The sequence below is a fragment of the Diachasmimorpha longicaudata genome, chromosome 15, assembly GCF_034640455.1.
Source record: "Diachasmimorpha longicaudata isolate KC_UGA_2023 chromosome 15, iyDiaLong2, whole genome shotgun sequence".
Taxonomy (NCBI): domain Eukaryota; kingdom Metazoa; phylum Arthropoda; class Insecta; order Hymenoptera; family Braconidae; genus Diachasmimorpha; species Diachasmimorpha longicaudata.
The window spans coordinates 6,460,842-6,483,305 of record NC_087239.1 but is presented as its reverse complement, the minus strand read 5'-3'; the positions used below and the strand labels follow the sequence as shown (position 1 = coordinate 6,483,305).

The 22,464-nt window shown below is 39.7% G+C and overlaps 2 protein-coding genes across 4 annotated transcripts in view; one reads left to right on the top strand and one right to left on the bottom strand.

Moving 5' to 3' along the window:
- The window catches only part of LOC135169738 (uncharacterized), a 154,014-nt gene that overhangs the window by 76,633 nt on the left and 54,917 nt on the right, over positions 1 to 22,464 (top strand). For both annotated transcript variants that reach the window (XM_064135004.1, XM_064135003.1), the window contains exon 3: positions 12,085 to 12,278. In XM_064135004.1, coding sequence (XP_063991074.1) covers positions 12,085 to 12,278 — 194 coding nt within the window. The remainder of the gene's footprint in view (positions 1 to 12,084; positions 12,279 to 22,464) is intronic.
- LOC135169737 (uncharacterized) lies at positions 4,658 to 6,376 on the bottom strand. Of its 2 annotated transcripts, none has more exons than XM_064135000.1 (2): positions 6,080 to 6,376; positions 4,658 to 6,017 (listed from the first exon to the last, which is right to left on the bottom strand). In XM_064135000.1, the coding sequence occupies exon 2, from the start codon at positions 6,007 to 6,009 to the stop codon at positions 4,807 to 4,809; it is 1,203 nt and encodes a 400-aa protein (XP_063991070.1). In that variant the 5' UTR covers positions 6,010 to 6,017; positions 6,080 to 6,376; the 3' UTR covers positions 4,658 to 4,806. The 2 variants fall into 2 exon arrangements, with proteins under 2 accessions (XP_063991070.1, XP_063991071.1); XM_064135001.1 differs by having other exon boundaries at positions 6,296 to 6,348.

The following is a 22,464-nucleotide window of genomic DNA, read 5'->3' as shown; positions in this document are numbered from 1 at the left end:
CCGGTTTAAAGTTCATTCAAATTGAAGTGACAGCGACAAAGAGATACAAGAGATTTACGAATGTAGTTATTTTCAAAATTATAAGGAACCCTTTCCTGTAACTTTTATTGCCATTTTATAACAATATTATAAAAACTGGAGAAATGTGGCTCGAAGACAAGTGCAGCTCATGTCCATCTCGTTATAATTGTAATTATAATTGGTTAGTTGGTAATCTCTTGTTTATTGATACCCCAATTTTGTACTGTAGCACTTGATTAGAAAATTGGGGGGACAATCTAAATACATTATCAGGACTATCAGAGGATGACAGATTGCTTAGTGGAGCCATCTCGTCCATTAATTATTGCAGCGGGTGAAAATTACTAAACAGTGACCCGGAAAGACGTACAGTATTATGCATGCAAACCCCTGTCATTAATCACGCATCGGGAATTCCAAAAGTGATAGCTGACTCCACGCTCTGTGTGCTCACTGTCTAATATTCCCTCTGTTTTTGAATAATATCCCCCATTTGGCTAATGATTCGGATGGAGTAAGAACTTCACATCTTCATCATCGATTATTCAATTGAATATTTTTTCCAATAATTTTCCACGTGTTTTCACGTTCTTCTCTCGACGCATATTCCACCATTACAGTTTTAAGCTATTAAATTGAACGTGAATTAATTACCCATCAGTACTAATTAGTTTCCCATTGCACATCAGCGTGATTGGAAATTTATTTACATGAAATCAATATTTGGACAGGCAGTGAATGCTCAACATTTCGGTATAATGTAGATGTTTTTATGCATCAGATTGAACTAGCTGATTGCTATTTTATTGATTGGAGAGGTCCCCGGGTACAATAAAGTATTTTTCGGGGGCCGGGAAAAACCTAAACATTAATTATGTATTGGCTCTCGTGTCTCTAGAGAAATGCCATTGATTATTTTCCGAGTGGTTTCATTGCATAGGAATTATACAAGCATATCAGTCGATCTGTGAAACGTGAGCACCATGGTTAGTTGAATTTGAATCAAGCGTTGGGTGAGGCACCCTATGACGCCAAGATTAGCCCTGGTGACGCGTACGTCACCGCCCGGGTAATCACGTACAGTTGTGTCACATGAATGCAGAATGGGAGACACGCGTGTTCTAAAGTGTTTCATCCCGACCGAGCTAAACCACCAGGAGAGGGGATAAATTGTGCAGTGGTGAGGGTAATGTTGCGGAAGGAACAATCGTAATCCATTTCTAATTTAATTCATCTGTCCAAGAGAAATTAATCTTGTAAATTCTTCATCTTATATTCCTTCAGACAATGGGGCCTTTTTTTGAGAATTTTTCATTCACTGTAGAATGTTTTCCTCTGCAATTTGAGATCGAAAGATTCCTCTGATAAATGTATTCTCAGTGATATATCTAGAGAGGACACACGTCGGAGTGCTCATGCACCAATCATTGAAACTAATCTCCGTTGAGATCCTCTCGAGCCTCCAGAATTGATACCATCCATCTTCGTTCGAAGGAACGTTTCACTGGAAGTTTTTTCCCCCCCGAGAAATTGAAAAATCAAAATTGAATGGATCGATGGCAAGATAGTGTGGACCTTTCGCACACATCTCACCCCCATTTCGCTATAAATATCCGATTGCGGATAAATAAATTGATGAAAAATTCGTAAATTATTAATCCAATGATTCACAACTCAGTCTTCCACTCTGAGGTTTCAAAACCGGACTGTAAATGAAATCGGTCGAGGGTGGATCAATATTCTTTACGTTCTCACGACGTGAGACGTCTATTGTTCAGTAATAGTGAGAGCAGGCTTACGTGTTTGAAACGGCTCTCACACAAGTCCAAAGATTTGTTTCGGTGGAAGAGAACACGCAATCTGCCATAGGATTTTGAAAGAAACTGATGGTAAAAGAACAAGGATAATGAAAAAAAAATTGGATGAAAAAAAAAATGCTATTACGTATATTCATACAACACGCAACAGTATTATCGAGGGGAGATTTTATTAGCACAATTACGGCTGGAATCACTCCAGACAGGAAGTATCGGAGATATTGGCGAGACCATTATCCGATTGAGAGCTGATAAATTATAATTGAATCAATTGAACAGTCAGCCATCCCACGCCGGAGATGCCAACCTAGGGTATGCCACCAATATTCATCTAACGATGGATTTGTCGACTTTGGACTCGTCTAGTTTCACCCAACAGTCCACAGATTCATCATTCACGTGAACTCAATGAGACTGTTCCCCAAAGAGAGGTCTCAAGTCGTTATCCATTCGATTCGAGACGGCGTAAACGAATTAATTCTGAGAAAACTGCTCCTGGTTCGGTCGTTATGTCAGAATTGACATTGAAAAAAGTTGAAACGACACAGCTCACTATTCAATACAGATATATTTCTCTTCAATTACACACTGAAAAACGATTACTCCTTGCGCTCTGTCGAGCAGATGGCATCTAACTGCAGTCGAAACCTCGGGGAAAAAGCGAGGGAATAAACGTGACAAAGAAAGGGGTGAGTGGAAGGAATGGATCCTATTGAATAGGATCTTTTGTTGTACCCAAGAAGACCTGCCAAATGGTGAAATGTGTTATCAGATCGGAAACATCTAAGCTCTCAACTTTTCGGTTTTCTTCTCATCTCAATGTACCGTATTTCGTAGTTGTACATGACATCGAAGGAAATTTTTTGGAAAATAATTTGCCCTCGACACCCCATCATTCACGGATAACTTAACAATATTCGACATATTTGTTTATCGATATTTCCAGAACGGGTTATCTATCTATAATAGGATTACAATTAAAATTCACTGAACCCGTGAGGGCTGCATCATAAACGTGATTCAGTAGTTGAAATAGGATTAATGGAACTGCGAAAGAGAGTGGAGTACTGGAGGTTTATCAAACTCGCTAGAGGCTAATTGATCCATAAAGCCGATGTACAGCGTAATATAATACAATACACCTGAATCGACCGGTGGGGTAACACAACACGACAGGATAGTGGATATTTTCTATTACGAAAATGGAATAGATTATGAGAGCGGATGACAAGTACAATAATCGATCATCTCAATGGCGGATCGCATGCAACATACTGGAAATGAACTAGAAATGGAATTGTGGAACAGCTCCGAGACAAATGGCACTCGTTTGGGGCAACTGTGAGACAATAGTTGATATTTTTATATTTTTTTACAATCCAACGTAGCAAATGAGCCGTCCTCAATAGGCTATTCTTCAATACATTTGGTACAAGCTCCTGAGAAAGCTCAGAAATCCCAAGAGCTTATTTTTTCTAGACAGCTACAATCCCATAAAGAAAATAATTATTCAGTAAACGTGAATATGAGCATCATTTCAATACGAAATCCTAGAATTTCTGTGTAAAGTTCGCACGCCTCCACACCTCACCATAAAGTTCATTAGAAACTTTTCCCCACGTGAATGCTGAATCATCCACATTTCCTGTTCCCCGCGCACTGTACAATCCGAATCCTTGAAACTATCCAGGATCCAATTGAACGCAATAAGATGATTCCCAACCGTATAACCGGTGAATTTCAAAATTTTGCGAATGAATAGATCGTTGTAGATGGCGGTGTGTGGGCGGTTGTTTATTCTCGAAATTAAATTGAATTGCCCCATAACTTGCCGGTCTATTAGCCCTGGGGACCGAGGCTAGTTTGCTCGTAAATCTCCAGAGTATCGGACGGGGGTGGCCGGCATTGGGTGGCGCCGTGGCGAGCCAGCAAAAGCCTGGTGAACGGGCAAGAGGTGATGGTGGAGGGTGAAAGGCGGCAAACGATCCTAGGAGTATGAGGGTGCTTTCGATTCAACCCGACAATGCGTCCGGAAGCTTCCAGGAAATACATGGGCGTGGTGCAGAGATAAATGTACTCTTGAATTTGCATACTTACCTATCTATCTATTCGTTGACTCTGTGACCGGCGCCAGAAACTCTCTGACGTTGCTACGTAACCTATCGACCCCATACTTGTCGATCATTCTATCCCAGCGAATGGAGTTTACAAGAAATATGTGGTTTTAACTCAGTTAGCATGAGAACATCGGCTCTCCCTTATTTTTTCCCCTTCAAACACCATCAAGAGAGACTTTTAGGTTCCAGTGACGATTTTTAGTCAATATATTCAGCAAATATCTGGAGGCAACTATCGATTGACAGCATAGCTTTATCATTATCGGGATTAGCATGAGATGAAATTTGTTGTACTTGTCACAACACACGTAGGGAATATATGCAATGTTATAAACTACCAATACAATGAACCATTGAATACTTAATGGTTCTGGTATCTGTCGAGTGTTTCAAGAGGGAACAGTTGGATATTTGAACAATACTCATGTGCTCATGTGCTTTGTACCTTCATCAGTGACACTAAAACTACACCGATAGAAGCAATTATTTTTATTGAGATATCCCTTGAAATGAGTGTTGTGTACTTGAATAAATTTCAAATGTATTTATTTAGATGGCATGAAACAATTGTTGAAGTCGAGTCATCAGTGTTCTACAAATGAGTTAATCTGCTGTCGAAAAATTTGTCGACGTGATTGAATCAATCGAAGATGTGTCAAAAAACTTTTAAACTCTCATCGTGGCAATAAATAACAGAGATAATAATTCTGGCAAGGTTTTATTCCTCTCAGTTGAACATATCTGAGAAAAAAATAATTTATCTCCACTACAAAACAGATGGTGCGAATCACCATCAGACAGTTGTCTTCAACATTTGTATTTTCTTACCGCGTAGGGAATATTTTTTCCTCTCACTCGACGTGCCTCAAGCATCCGTGATTCCGTAAATTAATCAAGAGATCGGCGAACTCCTTTACCAGTTCATCCCCTCCCGCGATCATCGTGTCGTCCTGAAATTTTCTAAAATCATCGCTACCAATGACCGTGGGACCGAGAGTCACCATTCCACGTTGCAGTGGAACAAAGAATAGGGCTATCACGTACCCAAACATCGCTCGTCGTTTATAGTCCTCTAACACTTTATCATATGAGTAACAGTCGACATCTGTGATTCCATGTTTCCTCAAATAATCAATCAATTCCGCGTGATAGGCGTCGAACATTTCCCGGAAATTTTCACAAATGTCTTTCGTCGAACAACTTATGTAAAGAAAAGTCGATAAATCAATTGCCGGTGATGAATATCTGAGCATTGCAAAATCAATCAATATGGCGTCCAATTCCCCCCCAGTTTCACGATAGAATATATTATTTCTCGTGTAGTCACCGTGACATAATACAGCCAACGGCTCACAAGGTTTCACAGCATCCAACATAACCGTCTCAAACGCAAATTCCAAGTGTTTCGCCATTTTATCACAAAAAACTGAATCGTACTTCTGTTTTCGCAAGTAATTGATGGGTCTCGATGCGATGAAATTCACCAGCATTTCATTCCACTCGCCTCGCAAGTATCGTGTTTCCTGAATTTTTCCAACAATATCGAAAAATTTTGCGGAATCATTGGTCTTCATGACGTAACCCATAGCATGAAGTCTCGCCATTTCGCGAAGTCCCGCGATAATGTACTTCATTGGAATTTCCGAGGCTTCGGGGCAGAGGCTGAAGCCCATTGTTTCGACATTTTCGGTGACGATGGACGTTCTGTTGGGACATTGAACGTCCTCATAAGCGTAAAAACATCGCGGATATCTGTCACTGTTCGGTGACACTTCGTCATAAAAAAGAATTTCATTGTGGAAGAGTTCATTGACATGCATCGCCGCTTTATCATCACTCACGAACAGGGGTTTTTTAATCACAACCGAAATCGAGTCGTCACTCAATTTTATTTTCGCGAAGTAGACGGTCGATAGGAAGAAGCAGTTATCCGGTACTGTAATCTCCAAGGCTGCAGTGTCCAATGACTTTCCCGTAATTTTCGTGATTTTTGGGAACACAACTGACTTTAACCACTGGACCAACTCTTCGGTATCTGCTCGCGTGGTGTCCATGATGGTCTCTGCAATTTATGGATCACTGGGTAATTGGGATTTTTCAAACTGTTGTGCCTCGACAACGTACCAAGGCAATCTGGCACAATCGGCCTTCAGACATCCACCACACAGTGAATGACAGTGTTTATTTATGACGTCAGTTATGTCGCGAGGGAGCGCGATGTTCATCATGTGGTTTGAGTTTTTGTGTGCACAGTGCTGTGGTATTAGCGGCTATGAAGCTGGGGATACAATTAAATTCATTGTGTAATATCCACTGATTTAAAATGGGATATCCACTTGCCTCAGCTCAGCTGCGCATTTTCAAATGGCGAAGCTCGTTAAGTTTACTGGTTCGCATCCTTCACTAGACTAGCCAAGGATAGGAAATGTCACGGTTGTCGTTTATCTACGGTTGTATGGAGGGAAGAGGGAACATTCCGATGATAAAGGCCGCTTTTTCTTAGAAGTTCATTGGAATTTTACACGATCATCATTTGATAATAACATAATAAATAATAATACTAATCGAATCATAAGAACAATTAAACTAAACGGTTCCCTGAATATCAATGCCATTATACTATCATAATTGATAAAAATCTTGTGATAACCCTGCCACTGATGGGATAAATACATTCCCCTGTTGTTAATACAATAATTCATAGCTTTCTTATTCTCACGAGCCGGAGTGAAAAATTTTCCAATAGTACCGATAATTGGTGTGAGACAAACAGTTCTGATAAACACATACTGTGAATGGTTAATCTTGGGATCAATGACCAGTAAAATAAAATATAACTCCGATCAAATACGTTTTATGTTCTGTTTTAATGGCACTCTAGTCATGCAGAAACTCGATAATTTTCAGCTTGTCAACGAGTTTGTTTACTGCATAATGTCCTCCGGGAGACAATATAAAAATTTCCTTGTTCATTACGATGGAACGTCCTTGTTTCCACGTCAATAAATTGATGGCCATTGAGCACATATATTATTCATATACTATATTTATTTATATAAATGGAATTATATAAATTTATATATAGTGTATACATAATATTTTTTGCCCATATCATAATTTATATTTAATCTTCATGAGATATATAATAGAATATTCATGTCTCTACATTGAAAATTAAATTCCATCAGAATAAACTTGTCACGGGCCCATATTTTTCTATTCTTCCGTGTTTTCCATGACCGTAAGCACATTGATAACGTGCGTAAATGAGAATTGATAAAGAATAGATTTAGATTTAATCTCGAGCGTAAAAGTTTCAAAGATATGCACCCACACTAACGTTTTTGTACTCATGTGATTGTTGATTTATCCGCCGATAAAAGCAGTCCCCTCGCCGAAATTTCCCCAGGTAGCAGCATGGATTCAATGTACATATATTTGATGTAGATAGATGATTGGATCTGTGAGGCAAACCCTTACCCGCACGAAAATTAATATCAGGAAATAACTAAATTTTTTTTATGCCCACAATTTTCATTCAGCCCCTAATATTATATTACTTTTTTCCGTGTGCCCTCGGTTCTTTGACATAACTTCGGTCAATATCAACACGGTTATTCAGTTTCATATTTATTCAGTCCATGGGAGTCTAGATTGATCAGTACACTGTTTTAATTAATTGTCAATTCACTTGATATTTGAGTCGAAAATTTAATATCTCGGGACCAGGCGTTTTTCCCATTTTTCATTGTTTTGATTTGGGTTGGTGTTACTAGGTGTTGCTTTTATGACCCCCTAATACGCTGACGGACTCCTCGTTATTATATCTATGAATAAATAAATGGATTTAGACTTCCGCAAACTGGAAAAAAAAATTCTAACACAATTTGAATTTTTATTGGGCTCGAAAATTATCTCAAGAAAATATCTGTAGCCATGTATGAGACATGTTTAGATTGTTTTTTCAAAAAATTAATACTTGGAACAAATTCAAGGAGTTTTTGTCGATGAATTTAAAAAAATCATGAGCTACAAACTACTTTAATTAAATATTCCACGTTCACGACGCTTTTTCCATACCAGTATAACCTCTCAGCACAGCCACTCACCAGTATTTCTCCCCTTGAGCGAAAAAAATCAAGAGAAAAATAAGAAAAAGTGGGGTCTACACAACGAGGAAACCCTTCTGGCACAAAATCGTCTTACTCTGGTTCACTCCATACTATCCTCTTGACACTGAGGTGTGAAATTAACTGAATTGGCCGTCGTGTTCAGAGACGGCAAGAAAGAGAGATAGTAGAAATGTGACCGCAAATAAGACGCTCGGCTGTAAGAAGTTGAGACGTTGAAAAAAAAAAAAACCCGAGAATTGTAGAAAAACCGGGACACCAAGAGCTGTCGACAGTCCCAAGACGATTTCATCTCTTGAGATACTGTCCCGTTTTCCTCGTGTTGCGAACAATTTTGTCCTAGACAATGGAAATTTTTGCCATTGTCTAAATGAAGACGTGTCATATCGAGGTGAAGTATTAATACCGCTGGATAATTTACCAATTCAGACTAGTTTTTTCATCGAGAGAAATTCCTACCGTGTGTCAAAGGTGAATTAGGTAAATTTCTGACAAATCGTTGCTCCATTTCTCAAAAATATTCGAATTATAATTTTTTTTTCCATAAATTGGTTCCCAATGATCAGTGACAAGTGGGTGTTAACGATTTCAATCGGTTTGATTTTGAACTGTCATTCGTTTGATTGTCGACATCAGTTCAATATTGGCGACTCTCCAATTCACCACTTGGTGTGGCGCCCTTTTTAAGCTGAAGAATCTATCAGCCCTATCGGCTCAGGAAACACAGTGGGATATCAGGAGAAAGGCCAATTTACCAAAGTATAGTTCTGTGGACCCGCGATAGTACGATTGTTAGCACAGGAAAAAAAAATATCGATTGCAAGTTATGGATATTCTTGGGCTTATCTTCGCCGGTATTTTTTTCGCAGCTCTTTCTGCTTCCATCAGGCTACACGATTTTATCTCACAATTTTTTCCCTCTCCTCCCCTTCTCGTTCGATGTTGCTTCATTTTTTTTTCCTTGTCTTTATGCTTCCGTTTTCCGCTTTCCTCCACCTTTCCAGGTCGACCATCAGTTCGTGAATAGGGAGACAGGAATTTATCGAGCTTCCTTAAACGGTTCAATCCAATTTTCTTGCAAATTGCTGGGTGACAGTTTCTCTACAATTTTGCCATCCGTTCGTGTTTTTTTATATTTTTTATTGGGGAGAGGGTGAGAAAAATCTAGGTGAAATTATGGTGGTGGATCAGGTGAATGGGGAGGTTTTCATCTACTGCGGAAATGGAAAATGTTGACGGGAATGAGATTATAATGTTTTGAATTTTTTTACATCGCGAAGTTGGAGGTTCAATTATTCGCATGAAAGATTCATCCGTCGAGTCGATGAATTTTCCGAAAAAAAATATTCTGAAATTTAATTAAATAAAAATTCCTTGAACTGATTCACTTGTCTCTCCATTTGATGGGTCTAGCCTCGTAGAAAAAAAATTCTCCGCTTCTTAATATAAAAATGAAGAGGCCATATTTCTTCCCCTTTTTCGCTCCGCTCAAGACTTATAATCCCGTAAACTTTCATAATTTTTCTCCACTCATGGCCTGCATAAAAATGTAACGGTTATCCTCTACGAGGTCACTCACAACACCAAACTATTTATAAACTGTGAGTAAATTAGTAGTTAAATACCTTTCCAGAGGAAGATGAAGAAACTTGGGTTATTGAGGGCGAAACTTCTGATATTATCTAGAATTCTTTAATGCCATGATTGAAATAGATGATTCAAAGTTCTTCTGGAAGGGTGAGGAGGCGAATTTCTCCCCCTGAAAGCTGAGAAAAATTGTAGAATTTTACGAAGAGCTAACTGTCGATTCCGAATGAACTGTCATTAATCATTACCGCAGTTCCCTTTAGTTATTGTTCGCTTATTCTCACTTTCTCAATAATGAAGCATTAATAATGCCTAATTTCATTAATATTTGGACGAATTAAAAAAAATCCTCATTAGCTGGAAGGCAGGAGCGGAAAAATCAAGACTTTAGTCAAAGTATTTCGCTAATTCTTGTGTGGTCAACTTTGAAGTGTAGAGTATCTATGTACCTCAACCACATGGTTAAGTCTTTGGTACCGCAAAGCAGACATGAACGGAGTAGATCGGTAAAGGTTACCTCTTGAATACACATACCAACATCGAACCTCGGCATTTCAAACTTTGTAGTTTCTCCTCCCTTTTCATGACTAATTACGTTAAAATCGTCAAAGACACGGGTGAACGTGTAAATTGGATTCGTTTACCATTGGCCCGGGTTCCTAGTACTGCTCTGATGTAAGCTCGTTCATTCTCGGCTGCTTGGAGACTTGTCAATGTGAAACATTCAATTTCATTCCGGTAGAGCCATTAATAGGGAATTTGAGTTGTAAATATCTAATGACGTTGCGAGACGACACGACAATTTGCTAATTCTTCCATTCCACGTCGTTCCACCAAATATTTTAATAAAATTCAAAGTCTTTCAGAAAAAAAAAATATCCACCCGGGCCTATGGCTTATCTTCTTTATTTCTCGCTCTGTGGACTAATTATATACTCTCCGTTAAGTGAAATAACTACGGTAATAAATCGGCAAATCCCTAGATAGGGTTAAGACGCTCCCTCGGGACGAAGAAATATGATGACCCGATCAGTTTATTTATTGGCGAAAGTCCGGTGAATAGAGTGCTTCTCGATACAGAGTTGTGCTTCACAGGTTTGCGTTTTACCCGCCTCTGGGCTTCCATATGGAGCACATACTGTTGTTTACTCAAGATGTACATAGGTATTCCATTGCACAAGGGAGCATGTATAGTTACAGTATGGAGGAAGTGAAGGATTCTAAATTTGCCGGTGGGCACTAGGTAGACCATTCTCCATTCTCCTCCTCCGATTTTCTTCCTTTTCATCCCAATTTTATCTTTCACAAGTCGACTCGGACTAGTCTATGGATTCACCCGCCGTGAGGCTCTTTTCAACAGTGGAAAGACGTGTGTTGGAGGCCATTTCAGATATTTGATATATTTTGAGGTTAAATATGGACGACACTGCAGGTTCCTGGAGTTCTCCATATTCCTCGAATGGGGAAAATGTTGAAGTAAAAGAAGATTCAACGAAATAATTCTCAATGGTAATGGTGATCTAGATCAATTCTATTTTCTTCCTCAAGCGATTCACGACTTTTCTAAGGCTTCGGGAATATCCCAGAGTCGTTTTGAACCAGGGTACTCATCTCCTCGAACACAATCGAGACAATTAACGAGTTAGGCGTACTATGTAAGCACATAGATCTAAGTTGGTGCATCCTGTACACCCGACGTCCAACGATTAATAGTCAAAGTTTGCCAGTGATGCACGCGCTTCATGTGACCATATTACTAGGGTCACGAGGACCTCTTCCATCGAGGCGTGGTCAAGGCTTCATTTTCCATGGCAAATGTGCTGAGCCCGCTTTCCTCGTAGCCAACCAACTTTGCCTGTCGAAAAATCCCGGGATTCGCCCCTCAGCCAAATAGGTGTCGAGCGCGGACTTGGAGATATTTACAACCTGGATCATTGTCTTCTTGGAGATTGTCCAAGTTCCCAATGATTTTCCATGTTTTCCTCGGTAAACAAGATTTCCTTGCACGATGGCACACAGCAACGATCGATATACAAGATCCACAGAGAGCCATCTTCACTTCGCTCCACCAGCTAGCCAAGTAGAACGTGGAGAAAATTTGAATTTCAAAGCAACGAGGAAGCACAAGGCAGCGATTGATCCTCAAAGGCGGTCAACTACGAGAGAAGATCCTGAAATTGTGTTACTAACATGACAATTATGAATACGCCGACTCATCCATTTTGGTGGACCGGTTTTTACCGTCAAATAATGTAATCCCAGACGGTGCGAATTTTACAAATAGAAGGGGGAATTTTAGCCGACGATTTCAAAAGACAAAACATTTAAAATAATAATTAGTGCAGCTGGGACCTCGCCATCACCAAAAACAATAGAATATTAATCTTCTCCCCCCCATGATTTCTGTTCCAGCTGTCCTCAGTTACGGCGCTCAACACAGTAGTAGTGGAAAAACTTCGGAGTCTTCCCATCAAAATGCCGTCGACGACCCAAATTCCAGAACAGGGCCCTATTTCGATATGGCAGCATCGAAAAATGTTACCGCACTGCTGGGAAAAACAACGTACCTCAACTGTCGAGTGAAGAACTTGGGCAACAAGACCTCGGTAAGTTGATTTTCACAAATAAATTTTATTTGCATGAATAATTCGAAAGCCCATCATAATCCGCCGCAAGCGTTTCGAAACAGTTATCGATCAACAATAGTGATACTTGCACATTTGAATGGAGGAAATGTCCTCGTATTGTCGCTCCTCAATGCTGCACATGCAGAGTCCTGCAAAATATTGAGTGTCAATATTTTACGGGCATAATGGAGCACCGTCTGTCGACGACAAACCGTGGAATGGTGAATCGAAAATACACTCACGGCCACCGGTCGTCCGGCTCTCGACAATGCCAATGACCAAAGTACGACACCATCCCTTTCCCACCCCCCCTCACAAGCCCTATATATAATAATCTTCCACTGGTTGTGGGGACTTCTAGCCTCTGCCACTGCTATTAACCCAGTCCCCCTTTTTTCCACATTTTTTTTTTTTCACAAATCGTTCATTCTCGACGCGTACCGAGATAAATTAACCCCCAGCTTGGTTATCGACAATGGAAAAAATCGAAAAAAAATATCTCGAGGGCAAGGAAAAAACATTTTTCATGAGTCTTCGATTCTATGGGGTGTATTAAGGGAGAAATATGAATTATTTTTCAGCTCCGCAGGGACAAGGGGATTTGTGAAGTATTCGGACAAAAAAAAATGAATATATATTCCGTACGTTCGGAAAACGTAGGTGTATTTTCTAAAGGTCTGAGGGATAATCTGTCAGTGCGGAAAAGCTGAGGATAGAGTGGAAAACAATTATGGTGGGAAGAGAGGATTATTAATCATCGGGGGATGGTCATAGACAAGGGCGGCGGTCCATTACTAGTTAACGAATGAAAATAACATAAGTTCAGTTCAATGGATATTGGGTTAATCGATTATGTATTGGGTGGGCACAAAGCACCGCCTGTTAAACCATGATAACATTGCTCACGGTCTTGTATTCTATTCCTAAATGATGCGCTTTTTTATTTTCTCCAACTCTGGGCAAGGGAATTTACTCAACTCATTGACATTCTGTGTTTCACATGAAATAGCTTGAGGCCTCATTAATTTTCTCATTAGGAAAAAAACCCCGAAGCAGGCATTCTATTTAAAAAAAAAGAAATCACTAGATTTTTCCGTTTTTCATACCATTTTCGTCTACCTGTGTCACTCGCCATATTTACGACACATTCAATGGTCAAACATGTCAAAACTGGAGGGCACAAGAGTACGAAGGCGTGGGAAAGAAAAAAGATGGTGAAGAATGTGAAAATTTTTCGTATCTGAAAGATACGCTCATAAAAATGGTTACGCAAGTTTCTCTCAGAGGTTTCTTTTCATACTCTCTATCCATTATTTTCTTCCCATTCCATTTCTTCACCTCCAAGTTTCTTTCTCCACCTATTTTCCGAGATAGAATATAGAGAGATGGTGTGAAAGGGGCGGATCTACGGAGGACCGTACGGTCGACGCTATTTACCTTATATTTCTACCCTCCACGAATTTATGATACAAGGGGGAGCCCAGGACTGTATGTGCTCGCTAAAAGCAGCGAACCCTTCCTCTGAGAACACTCCTTTCAACGGAGAAAACTGCCAGGGAATTACCTGAACGTGTAACCTCTTTAGTTACAATTTTTTGTCGGCGTCAAATTTTCTTGGGACGGGGGGGTTGCGAGGTCAGTGGTGTAAAAGCCCGTGAGGGAAACGACATGGGATTATTTACTTTTTGGACTTCCCGGGGAAAGATTCAATGATTGAATTTTATTTTGTGCATAAAACTAGATTTTTAAATGAAGACATATTTTTTCTGATTTTTTTTCTTTTTAGTTCATATTTGTCAATCAATTTAACTTTGAAATTGCCAGATTTTAATTTTGTATCCACCGGAAATTGGAAAACAAACTGTTGAGGACATTCTGTATAAATAGGTGAAACGTAAAGTCAAACGGAAAATACCGAGCACCAGAATGACGCGGTAATTTAACTGACAATTACAATTATCCGGAATTTCCGTCTGGTGACTCGCAAATGCGTTTGTAGCATGAAAACTCCTTCTGTTGCTCGGAGTGAAAATGAAATTATCAGGAGATCTTTTCAAAGATCCTCAGTAATTGAAAATTCAATTATCATGTGATGAAATTAGTGTCCCTTGAACACAGCGGGAATTGTCTACTTGAATTTCAAACTCGGGTATTCCGTCAGCACTCCCGAATTCACGGTAACACCACTCCCTTTTCAGTTCATGACGAAGCGCTTATTGAATATACAAGTGACTGCAATTGATGTAAATGTTGGTAAGATAGGATAAGGAAAATATAACCATCTAGATCAGACATAAATATGAGCCCAACACACACCTGAGTACATGTTCAGGCAACTAAAGCCATCAGACAACAACCAAGCCGGCAATTTAAATCCTACAATTAAAAGATTTCACACGAGGAAATTGAATTCTCTTATCTAAATTCGAGCAGGAAAAATTTAAAACAATTCATCTGCCACCGGCATGATTATTCAGAATGAAAAATGCGCAAAGAAAAACGAAGTCATTGAATCGAGCGAATAAAATCCCTCTAATTAATAAATATCTGCTAATTCCAAGGACATTTCCTTAAGCACTAAATCCATTCCAATATCTTCCATACGAATTGGCGCGAGATATTCGAGTGCACCCGAAAATTCGGTGAGAAATGTTCTCCAAAATGGGCGATAAATTCACTGACGAGAATTGCACTTCATTTCACTTAGAGAAAACTTCTATAAGGAAAATCTCACGTTCACCAGTAATGCCAGTATGTGGGTGGTACGTGAAGAAAAATAGAACAGCAAAAGAAGCTGTACTCGATGTCGGTAAAACTTGAAAAATTCCCAACGAATGTATCTAATTCAGTTCAGCAACGGAGCGTAACTTCATCATGATCATTGGCGCGTAAGGTATAACCCAAAACCACTGGTATTCTCAGCAATTCAGTTAATGAAACGATGACACTAGACGTGGACTGAGGTGCAATGGCTCGAACTCAGCTATTGCAAGACACTGCACATGTGCACTTTCTTCCTTCAACTGATGTGCACTTTATTCTCGGCAAATACATATATATACATGTATACATATATATGTGTATATATGTGTATTTCTAGGTAGAAACCTTCCTCCCAGGTGCACGTTCTTGGGTGCACGAGATGGGTTATTTATGGTCTTTTTCTCCCTTCTGTTTATGCACTTCAGTAGAAGTATTGTCGTGATTCGCTGGCTGTTTATGACTCACCATTAGGGCAGCTCTCGAGAAACAATGATTATTAGTATTTATCGGCAGGGAACTTTGCATTTTTACTGTGCGTTTCTGGTATCTTCCAGGACGGATTCTTCATTTAATTTAATTTATTCCAGTTTCTGATACTTTTTTTCAATCAGTTTATGGTAATAACGGATCGTCGAAAGTGACATGAAACCATTAGCCAGCTTGAAAGAGCGAGAATCCTGTGATTTTTTTGTACTCAAATGCAGTTGACTCCTCGTATCTCTCACCCTTTTTCTATCTCATATCCCGGAATATTCCGGGTCCATTGGGTATATGTGAGTCAGTAAAGTCTTTCTGTCCTCTTTCCAAGAGCTGGAGTCGAATGTAAGTGGATTGGTTTGCGGCTCCTCGAATCAAACGCTTCTATAGCTCCGCCACCAGTGATAACGTTATTTTTTATCTTCTTTCGTCTTCTTCACTCGGTGAGTGCAGATAAATCTGCGTCTTCATAGAGTTGCATTGGAGGATGCAACCAATTTTCTTTTACCGAGTAATGGAAATATCGGGGGCCATCGATGACCACTGGTTTTCGATGGAAAAATAAAATTTTTCAGAAAAAATAAAAATAAAATATAACAAGACAATTTCCCAGAGCTACTCTGATAATTTAATGGTATACTTTTAATAATTAATGTGATAACTACAAAGTTTTAACGTCCAAATGCCTTTTCCCCACTTCACTAAACGATTATGTGAAAATTACTTGAGCCTTTAGTGTTCGTTAAACATAAAAAAATATAGCATATCTGAAGTCTCTGGATATCTCGGGTGGGAGTACCTTTTTCCTCTCAAGTGGTTTCATAGTCCAAAGGGAACAACGTGAGAGAGATACGGGGGTGGGTTTCGATTAAATTAGGTTACTCCAGTGGCATGGTCGGTGGGCAACGAACGATCGGACCATAGCAAGATAGGCGGAAGCGTCAGTAAAGGAATATCCATTGCTACCAGTCTTTGCCAGTCTACCATAGTTCCAACACAGAATATTAAACCCCAAAACCGCAATATCAGCGGAATCTCGAAGATGTTACAAATGAGCTGTTTGAGAATTCATCCATCGATTGGAAATTCATGTAAACAACCTCCTCCACGTTCACATTTTAGAAGCAGAGAAGTGAGAAAATGTGGGTAAACATATTTTCATAAATTCTCGAGTTTTTAATCAATTTTTTTACGGACCATTGAGATTAAATTTCGGAAATTTTACCTGGGAGACAAACAGTAAGGGAGACATCGAAAGTACTAGGAACAGTCGAAGGGGGATGAGCCAAAAAAAAACGGTAGACAGGTTGAGCTGTATCGATTACTATTGGCTGCACTGCTATCACGTTGCTGTTGATTTTTTCGTGTTGTCATTTCCGTACAACACGATGAAAAGAAAACAAAAACGTAACAAAGATGAGAGTAAAAGAACAGCCGATTGTTGGCAAATTGGGCCGGAGTTTTTTCTGAAAACAGTGTCAGACTTCTATCGTATTAAATACAGGGGAGTTAAAATTAATTTATCAATCCTCCCCCAAAGACCTAGTTTCGGACCAGCCACCACCAGTGTCGGTGAATAATTTATGAATTGATTTCGAAATCTACTGACGATAGAATACATAGACTCATCAAACTTTTACGAGATATCAAAATTTTGAAAAACATCGTGACATAAACTCCGTTCACAAGGTGACCCATATTTCCCCAAGTCCTTAAGACGAAATAACCGAAGTGAAAAAACTCCCCCCCAACGTTGTCAATTCCCTTAAAAATCACTGGAGCAGTGGTTAATTTTTTTCCAACAGATAAAACATACAACTCTTTTCTTGGATCCTCAGTGTCGCGTGCACGACGTCGCTGAGTAACTTCAGCGGAAAAATCATCGAGTGGGCGATGGGCTGGGAGGGTGGTGAGGCCGAAGGGGTAGTACATAAACGTGAGAAGAGGGAAAAACAAGTATTTGCCATAGGAGATTGTTGGAAACTGGTAGTAAGCACATTGTCTGACCACCACAACTGAAACTGTGATTGGCTTACAAGGATTGTCACGTCCATTGTAACTCGTCGTTGGCTACTCTCACCAATGTCACAACTAGTGCTACTCCCCTGTATACTCGCCTTCATTGTGACATTGCTTAGAGATGCCGATAGTGTTTCATCTATTGGAGCGAAGACAAAAACAAGTCAGAGGGGTTGGGGATGGGGTAAAGTGGCGGATAGATGTCTGAGGGATAGCTCGGTTGACCTGCTCGGGGAAATAATGTGAACGAGAAGACGCGACTGAAGGCACTAGCTGGGGAATTTTCATATATCGGATTATGAAAATATATTCATGAAATTCTGAGGATGAACTATCGATAAAAAAATCATTCTTTACGGTTTCACTTCTGAGTGCCTGGACAGAAAAATATGTCTTTGCAATATTTTTCAAAGCCCCGTAGCAGATTTGATTTTTGAGGATTCGGTGTCGGAAAGTGATCTTCTGAAGACCGAGTATTTAAAAAAAATAGTATTTAGAATAATTTGCCTTGGGACCTACATTTGATGCTACATCATATATTTTGAAATTTCTTGCGAGTTTTTCCTTTAATGTGGTTCTCTCCTCCACTTTCCTAGTCTCTAGAAATTATGGTAAAAGTTTCAACAGTACAATTATAAGAGTAAATATACCTTACGGTTCCACGTGCTTGGAACCATAGAAAACGATGTGAATTTTCTAAAACGATATATTCCATTGTAACCAACAATTACGAAGAAAATAGGGACGATGGCTAAAAGCATGAAAGCAGTGCACCTCCACCGCTAATGACCTGACTGGTTGACGCAACGGAAAATAACTGACATGGCAACAAAGAACGAAAATAAATTGCGACTCTGCAGTCGCCGATTTTTTCTCCTTCGAAATCACATTAAATATTCAGTCCCCCGGGCGATCTCCGAAGATCTTTCGATGGTTTTAAAGATTTCTAAAAGATTTCCTGGACCAGAAAAAAAATTCTTTATTCCAGAAACTCATGACTAACTCGTCTCCTCTTCTACATTGAATCAATGGGAATAGACATATGGCCAGTGATACGCAAGTATACTCCAACGAAGTGGAAATCAGCTGCGGCTTAGTCTACATTATAGCCTCCTCAAGGTTGAAAATAGGATGGCAGAGGTATCTGAACCTGGTCAGAGAGAATCTTCGAGGATAATCCCGCGCCAAGTTGGTCCCTCCAAAGGTCTTCCTTTCTCCCACTACTCCCCTTCGCCCTTTCACCCCCTCCCCACAACTGCCACCGGCTTTAGTTCTTTGCTCGGTGCATCGTGAAATCAGATTCACAGACCCACCCATTCTCATGACCTTCTTTCTCTTTCCCGAGGAAAATCCCAGAGAGAAAGCATCGAAACAAAACCACTCGAAATACAGCGAACGGCTGCTGATTAAAGGATCCAGGGTTATGTGAAATTCTTGTTAATGATCGGCGAAGATCGTGAAGGGGAGGAAAGGTTGCATAAAGGTTCCTTGGTATTCATTTAACCCTTGGTCGATAGCGAATTCAATTGAATTAATTGGGATACCGTACATCAGTCCACAGTGAGGGACATAAATTTATCTCGTTAAGGGGAGCTTCGGGGAGAGTGAAATAATGGGGCATTACCGAGGTTCTTCGGGTTGAATTTATTGGATTCGAGAGTACGGGGGTAAAATTTGAATCTTCTGATTGTTGAAATGTTATGAGGTGCCTTCCCACGTCAGTCAAGGGCGGTATCTTCGGTAGAAATGAAATAATATATATATAATATATAATTAAAATGTCTACGAATTCATTACTAAATGGAAGGGTAATTTTTCTCCATAAAAAATCGTCCAATAATGCATCAAGTGATGCGTTCCGGAATGAGATTTAAAGAAAGTATAAAGAAACTCAAACAAGAGGAGAACTTTCATGAGTCTCGTTAAAAGCACAGGAAATGTACGTGAAGAAGTGAACGGGTTGAGGGAGAGGAATATAGGACGAGGATTGAGGGAGAAGGAGAGGAGAAAAAGGGTGACCAGTGGATGGGCCAGGTCCAGCACGCTTGGATGGCGGAAGGTGGTACTTGAAGAGCTTGAAAAAACGCAAAGCACGACCTGGCTATGTGTATTCCTTAATGGCCTCCGGCTCACTGCGGGCAAATCGCATCCAGCAATTGTAAGGGGGAAACGAATGAGTACAAAAAAAAATTAACCACTGAAAAAATAAAAGTGGGGGGATAATATAAGAGTGAGTTAAATGATGAAAACTACGATGCAGAGAGTCTAAGAGGCCGGAGTGAAGATCGAGAATGGGGAAAACTTATGGTACGAATAGACCCAACTTTGCTTGTTTATAATCAAAGTTTATGGACTCGAGGTGGGGGTGGTGAGTTACAAATAGTATTCCATCATGGAAACGTTGAATCGCAGTTTAATTCTGTAGAATTAAATTGTTTTTAGCTGAGCATTTTTTTTCTATTTTATTCCTTTCGTGGGATACGGAGGTCTGACTATAGCCGGGCGTTTCTACTAGTACAGATGGTATTACAATTATTAAAGCGACTAGGGACAATGAGCTGAACATATGTATATTTTCAATTGTAATGGATTACCTAAAATTGGCATAATTACAAATATTAAATCGTTGGACGTGAAAATTCGGGAGAAATTTTCGACGATTCGTATAACTCTTCCTAGTCAGCAGAGAAACATCGACCATGATTCTCTCATTTTTATCCTCAACATAGGGTGAAAATACCTAGATATTCCCCTCCACGATTTCTCAACTTGTTCAATTTTTCTTCAACTTTTTTTCTCCCATAGCCGTGCAATTACTAAATTTACGCTTTACAATTTAGCACTTTCATTGTAATTGTAAGAACTTTTCAAATCCCCCGTCGAATTTTAAACGAAGTTAAATACCGAATCAGTTACTTTCATCGAGCTGTGAAGGGAAAGAACAGGAGAGGCTTGTGAAGAGAGGGGAAAAAATTGTAACTGAAAAAAAAAAGTGGCACAAGAAGAGAGGGGAAATCGACGGTGAAGCCGAGGTTCTTATCTGACATCCCACCTAACTCGAAGGAGTTGGCTTGGAAATCCTTGTGGCCTAATGAGTTTTTGCGCATAATACGCTCAATTTACCCGTGGAGATCCACTAATCAGAGGAAGAAGGGAAAAATTGAGAGAGGAAGCGAGGTCGAGGGACAAAAAAAGGAGAGAAATAGGGTGGGATCAAGTTTCTTTTGCAGTGAAAAAAGTCACGATGGGAGATGGGAAGGCACATAAACTCTATCCTCTGTCTACCTACTTCACCATTGGCTCTGTCTGTTGGTGTTATATAGGCTGCTACCAGCTGTAACCCCTAACCGTCGATTGGAGTTCACTTGAAAGGGGGAAGATCGATAATGTACATTCACGTCACAACGTGCTGTACACGCTTGCCATCACTCAATTGCCATCAGTAGTTCTTGACAATGGCTTGAAAAAATGATGAAAAGCAATTCATTGCACTCCAACATTTCATTTCAATGCCTTTTTATTATTTCCCCTAAGAGATTTCAACTCAGGAGAAAATCAGCCAAGTTAGTGATTTATTTCGGAATTTAATGGAGACAAGAGACGATCTAAACGATCGAATATTCCCTCATTTTTCCGCAATGAATATATCATTCAATTAAAGTCCATCAAGTCCTACCAATTAAAAATTTGACATTCCACTTATAATTCGAATGTTGCCGGATAAATTCCGGGAGCGCAATCTCTCAGGGCCGCCAATAACCTTTGAAATTTCGACATTTTATGATTTATCATCGACGGTCAGGCTGCAGTAGATCTTGCGTGAAATTCGAACGAGTGACGATGTGCACTATTGCCTCCCAATGGGATTTATCGGCTAAAATCGAAGCGCATTCCCCGCGATATATACAGCATATCCTAGCGAATAAGATGATAGGAAGTGACCTCCAAAAATTCATTTAATAATGATTTTAAAAACAAATCGTTTTATTTTCTGATAAACATAAATTCTCTCAATTGATCGATTGGTAATACCCCAGGCGAATTCCTTGGGGTTGAGAATGCACTTAATACCACTTTATATACTCCACTTGGGTCGTGGTTATGATTTTTCGTTAATACCTGTAATATACCAGTTCGTACATAAAACATTCGTGACGAGACTTTTATGGTAGACTTCCGTTTCAAATTTTAACGAAGAGGTGTGCGCAACTCTACATTCGTTCCAGGGCTATAAACTTTCTGGGTAGGATCTTCAATGAAATTCGAGACGGGACTAAAGTCCAACACACCGTAATTTCAAGAAAATACCCACTAGACGTAGATGGTTTTCCACTCCCCCTTTATTTTCTTTCTCACCTTCTCCCCGGATTCCGTCCGTTTTTCATTTTGTTAGAACAGTTTAAACGGATTTGAATGAAAATTAGGAAAACTCGTAAACCCGCAGCAAGGCAGGGCTGCCAACTTTCGTCAACTGCCCTTTTCACCCTTCCAACGGCGTAACTGACAATGAATCCACTCAGAGAGGGGAACCCCGCGCACCATAAACGAGAGAAAATATAGATTCAAATAAATCATTAACAAAAAAATAAGTAAATCCTCCAAACAAAATTTTCCAACTCAATTGGAAAAACTTTTTACCAAATCCTTCCCTGATATCCCCTGGGTAACTCGGAAAATTAACGAATGGTCGGTTTATCTTCATGAATTTATCTGACTCATGTTATTAGTTTGAAAAAATAATTGCACTTCCAACCAGAAAATTTATTACGATTATCTGAATAATTATTCATCAAATTTTCTTCTTCGTGCAGTTTCTGGATCCACTTTTCCCCTCGGGAGTCACTCTATAGCTCGAAGTATTCTGACGACGAAAAATAATTAGAGTAATTCCCCTGCAGTCGGCTAT